The sequence below is a fragment of the Megalops cyprinoides genome, chromosome 4 (assembly GCF_013368585.1).
Source record: "Megalops cyprinoides isolate fMegCyp1 chromosome 4, fMegCyp1.pri, whole genome shotgun sequence".
Taxonomy (NCBI): domain Eukaryota; kingdom Metazoa; phylum Chordata; class Actinopteri; order Elopiformes; family Megalopidae; genus Megalops; species Megalops cyprinoides.
Window position 1 is genome coordinate 46642990 of NC_050586.1, and position 5818 is coordinate 46648807.

The 5818-nt window shown below is 41.3% G+C and overlaps 1 protein-coding gene across 1 annotated transcript in view; it reads left to right on the forward strand.

Annotated features, from left to right (window-relative positions):
• rictora (RPTOR independent companion of MTOR, complex 2 a) overlaps positions 1-461 on the forward strand; it is a 45316-nt gene extending 44855 nt beyond the window's left edge. Inside the window, exon 38 of the mRNA XM_036526340.1 lies at positions 16-461. Within this exon, the coding sequence (XP_036382233.1) occupies positions 16-90 (75 nt within the window). The 3' untranslated portion in view covers positions 91-461. The remainder of the gene's footprint in view (positions 1-15) is intronic.
• The last annotated feature ends 5357 nt before the right edge of the window (positions 462-5818 follow it).

Consider the following 5818-nt stretch of genomic DNA (forward strand, 5'->3'; position numbering starts at 1 on the left):
TCTTCTCTCCCCCAGCTGTACGAGGAAGCCGAGACTATCCTGTCAATGCCACCAAAGCACGTCACTGCAGAGCCCCCCTCCGAATCATGATCTCCCCATCCTCCCCACAACTCCCTGCACATCACCTCCCACTCCTTCTGCTCCTGACTTCTTAGAAACTCTCTTCCCCAGTCCCTCCACTTCCAGCACACAGATGGGAGACCGAAGAGAAAGGGGGTGGAAAAAAAGAGGAGAGGGAGAAGGACGCAGCTTACCTGCAGTGCAGAGGAGAGTGGGGGGGTGGGGAATACGAACATTTTTTCCCCTTGAACAAAATATTAATATGAACCCAAGCGCTACTCCTGCAGACGGTCTACAGGGTGGGCAGTTTTTACCAAATGTCTCTTATGAAGGACACATACAAACTTGAGCAAGGAACACAGGAATAGATTAAAGAACTTAAAAAAGACAACCCCAAACAATAACAACCAACACCGTATGCTACGATGTACCTTTGGTTTTTTGTTGTCCCCCCACCCCCTCCCAGAGTGCATTCTGTTACCAATACAAAGTGATGCGAAAAGGCATGTTTTCTTCTGGATATTTCCTCAGACTTTGTAAACACTACACTTTCGGCCTCCCTTCGGGAGACACGGGACAGCTTCGGCCTTCCAGCAGACCTGTCACTTCCAAGCTTCTGATCAAAGAACACAGGAGTTTTCACAAGAGTGATTGCTGTTAATGTTTTCTTTTTCCGTTTTCTTTTCTGTTTGCGTTTTTGTCTCCAGTGTTTTCAGACAATCAGAGCATTGATTGCGCATGTGCCGTTTCGGTGGCCCCTTTCAGCCTCCGCCTGCAGCTCATCTTGCTTCCCTTTCCCCCTGAAAAGTTGGAAAGGGAAAAGCTGCTGCATCCTGGACTTTTCAGGGGTTGGAAAGAGGGCAGGGGGGAAAAGTACCCAATTTGAAGGCATCAGTTATCACGTTTATAGTGCTATAGCTATTACTTTTGAGGGTAGTATGACAGGTTCGTACTGAGTTACTGAATTTATTTCAAAACTTAAAAAAGCATTTCTTTCCCTAAACTATGGTATTTAAACCACAGGACAGTACAGAGTATAGAGAGAATAAGTGCCATATATTGTGGAGAGTGCTGAGTAGAGGATGAGTTCTAGACAAGAAAATAAGCCATCCAAAGAAAAAAAAAAAAAAAAAAATCTTCCTATAAATACCTATAGATCTGTGTATTATGTTTATGTAAATATACGCATACTTACGTAGGCACATACATAAATGCGTACATACCTGTAGTATACAAGACTCCTTTCAATCGGAATGGACACTTTCTCTGAAAATGTCAAAGACTGACATTCTTGTACACACAAACTCAGAATATAGGCCACTGAACATTTCCTATGGGGGTAATTGTCCTCTTCAACAGACAGAATTTGGAGGTTTGGTTAAGGTGCACACTCATGGTGACATCTCACTTTTTCTGCAGCCTTGGTTTACATGGGGAATTGGGATGGACCCACTGTGACCGCTTGCCTCCTCCAGCTGATGGCTAATCGGGAGAGAGCCGCAACGCTAGGGGATGCATAGGTTTTTTTTTTCCCCATTAAATGCCACAAAGAAGCATTTTATCACAAATCTAGGAATTGCTATGCAATTTGCCCCTTAATTGAAACCACAAAATAATTTTATCCGAAGAGACGGACAGGGCTTTCTTGGCTGGACCATCATGCTTAAGTCTTTTTTTTGTTTTTTATTTTGTTGAGGCAGCTTTATTTTTGTCTTTGTTTTGTTTTTCTTCTGGTATGAATCCATTGGAAAAAATGCTTTAGAACGGTTATTAATTTATTTCAGTATCTAATGAACTAAAGTCACCGGTACTTCCTTTTGGCCTTGTAACTGTCGCACACTCTCCTTCCAGAACCTCACAGAACATCTTCCCTCGCTTGGCTAAGTTGTTCCAGTCGCTTGTGGAAGTCTAAAGTAGCAGTATCAGAGAACAGTGAAGTTGTTTTCCCTTGGTGTGCAGCATTAACATCACGGTTCACCTCAGCAAAAACCAAGCTTTAACACCTCTTGTCGAGGTTATAGTCATGTTGAAACCACAGCGTCTTTCAGGCTGTAGTGTGAAGCTGTAGTTCAGTCATGGCTTTGGACAGCGGGTCCAGCAGATTTGCTGCGCTGATGAATTAGAGATGCAAAAGTTGTTCTTTTTTCCCCCACACTGTTCTCATTATAGTGTGTGGAATAATGGTTTTGGTCCTAGAGCTGTCACCACTGGGTTGTAGGATCAAACCCCAGGTGGGGCTTTGCTGTCCTTTTTGTCCTTCAGTCTTCAGAAAAACCCAGTTGTGTGAAGGACCTGAAGTAGCTTGGATTTAAAAACAACCAGATCCTTTGGGGTGGAAGACATGCTGTGATAATACAGTGCAGTCATTTAGTGCTATTTGAACAACTGCTAATAACCGCAACCCACACAAGTGACTGACAATGACCTTGGTGTCCGTAGATGGGGAATACTCCCCTGTGAATCCTTGGCTATTCCTCTGCATCTTCACCACTCCACCACTCTTTGTTGATAAAGTTCTAAAACCGCATGCACCAACTGCATGACCAGTCCGAGTGACATTGTTATTACACTTTCTATTTGTTTTGCTCTCTTGTCCCCCACCCCCACCCCACCAATAGCGATGACTAATTTATTTCTGCAAAAGCCTGTAATTATTTCATACTATGTCCAAAAGGAAAGAGATTGAAGAATGAACAAAGAGTGGGATTTTCATGGTAAAGGCAACCTATGAATTGGGAAAAGACACATTACATTAGATAATAGATTCAGAGTGTGATATTGCTCCGTCACTGGCTTAGACCAGGGGGAGATGAAATAGTTATTTAAGTGTGGATATCCATGAAAAATGGAGGGAGGGATTTGACCTGTCTCTTCTATTTGTTTTGTTAATATGCTGCTACACATGTGGAGTATTTGTAGATCACTGAAGGGATGCTGAACCTGATCTATATTATATATCTGTACCATAGCCGAACGAGAGAGACGAGATATGAGAAAAGAATTATTTATATTTTTTTCCCTCCGAAAAATATTTCATGAAGCTGTGTATAATTTAAAAGGAGGTTTTTTGCCCAATTTGTGGTTTCCCTTGTATAATGTGTACAGTACTTTTTTTGGGCATTATGGACCTTGAAAAGCATACAATCTTATCAAAGGGATACATTGTTAATAAAATATACATCAACTACCCAGACTCGCTGGTCAGTGCCTGTTTGTTCATGTGCAGCCATTGCAGAGCCGGCTGGGTAGCCGATAAGGATTCTTTATTAAGTTTTTATTGTTAACATTTTTTCATTCCAGCAAATGTCAGGATTGGTCAGGAAATGTCATCCACGGCTCTGCTCTCACGAAACTGTTGATTTCCAGATTTTTCTCAATGTTTACAATTATAAGTACAATAACACTTAAGTTACGTATTTTTATTTCATAATGCACACTATCAGCAATGCCTGTCATTATCTTAAGCACGTTTGCATACATTAGCATACCAATGATGTAACACCTGCATTTTTCATTTCATTTATTAAAAAAAAGAAATACTTGTCAAATTTACATTCTCTAACAGCTACAATATTACTGATACATAACATGGAAATCATTCTACAATATGAAGGATTTTGAAAACATGATACAATAGTTAAAAAAAACATCCTTAAAAAAGCAATGGTCCTTTTGCAACAAACTGAATGGAGTGTATTTAGTATAGCTGAGACCAACATTACTATGGAATTGCACAGTGCAGTGCTGTGCAAAAGTATTTGCCCCCTGACCAATTTCTGACATTTCTTGCACGTTTGTCACGCTCATCCATTTCAGATCAAGCAAACCTGAATATTATACAAAGATAAAACAAGTAAACACAAAATGCAGTTTTCAGTGCCAATGTCATTTATTAAGGGAAAAAAAAAACATCTGAACCTACATAGGCCCATGTGAATAAGTAATTGCCCCCCTAAACCTAATAGCTGGTTGAACCGCCTTTTGCAGCAATAACTGCAGTCAAGAGTTTGCGATAAGAGGTGATGAGTCTTTCACATCGCTGTGATGGGATTTTGGCCCACTCTTCTGTGCAAAATTGTTTAAGATCAACCAGATTGGATGGTTTTCAGGCATGAACAGCCTTTTTAAGGTCATGCCACAGCATCTCAGTAGGGTTCAGGTCGGGACTTTGACTAGGCCACTCCAAAACCCTCATTTTGTTCTTTTTTAGCCATTCAGAAGTGGACTTGCTGGTGTGCTTCGGATCGTTGTCTTGCTGCAGAACCCAGGTGCGCTTTAGCTTGAGGTCTCGAACTGATGGCCGAACATTCTTTGCCAGGATTTCTTGGTAGTGAGCAGAATTCATGGTTCCATCGATAATGGCAAGTCGCCCAGGTCCTGAAGCAGCAAAGCAAGCTCAGATCATCACACTTCCACCACCATATTTCACTGTTTGCACAATGTTCTTTTTATCAAATGCAGTGTTCTTTTTGCACCAGATGTAACGGGATGCATTTCTCCCAAAAAGTTCAACTTTAGTTTCGTCAGTCCAGAGGACATTTTCCCAAAAGCTTTGGGGATGATCAAGATGCTTCTTGGCAAAAGTGAGTCGGGCCTTGATGATATTTTTGGTCAACAGTGGCTTTCGCCTCGGAACTCTTCCATGGATGCCATTTTTGCCTAGTGTCTTTCTGATGGTGGAGTCATGAACATTGACATTAACTGTGGCAAGTGAGTCTTGCAGTTGTTTAGACGTGGTTCTTGGATCCTTTTGGACTTCTGCAGCTAGTCTGCGCCGTGCTCTTGGAATAATTTTGCTAGGTCGGCCACTCCTGGGAAGGGTCACCACTGTGCCATGCCTTCTCCATTTATGGATAATGGCTCTGACAGTGCTCCGCTGGAGTCCCAAACATTTACCAATGGCTTTGTATCCTTTCCCAGACCGAGACATCTCTATAATCTTCTTTCTTGTTTGCTCTTGAAGCTCACTGGAACGCGGCATGATGATGTGTGTTCAGTATGGCCTACCTCACCTTGTCAGACAGGTTTTATGTTAGTGGTCTCCTGATTAGAAATGTCTGGCAGCAATCAGGCCTGGGTGTGGCCATGAAATTGAACTCAGCATTCCCCAATAATAGGATTTATCACAATTACCTCACCTTTTAACAAGGGGGCAATTACTTTTTCACAGAGGATCATGTAGGTTTGGATAGGATTTTTCACTTAACAAATAAAATCACAACAGGACAACTGCATTTTTTTAATACTTGGGTTATCTTTGTGTAATGTTTGAATTTGTTTGATGATCTGAGAAGGTTAAGTGGGACAAAGGTGCAAAAGGGTAAAAAATCAGTAAGGGGGCAATAACTTTTGCACAGCACTGTATACCGGTATACAACCTGTAGAAGCAGAATTCAGATACAGGTGCAGAATTCAGATACAGCAGGTGATCATGATGTCTACCTGCACACAGACATTATTTTCTATTGTAGAAAATCATCACTGCCTCTAAAGGAAATGAGAATATGGGACTAATTTAGACCACACTTGTAGAGGAACCATGCTACAGTATTGTAAGTTAGATTGTAATTGTAAATTAGAAGTGAACAGGATTTCAGTTTGAGTCATCTCTGACTTTTAACTCAAAACCATGGTAATCCAGTTGTTTGACACAAAGCATCGCTGTCATCGAGATCTGAATGCTAATGAGCTATCCATAGACATTATCCATCCAGCTAACAGATAACATTAAACACTGAATATCACTGATTCTGCCACA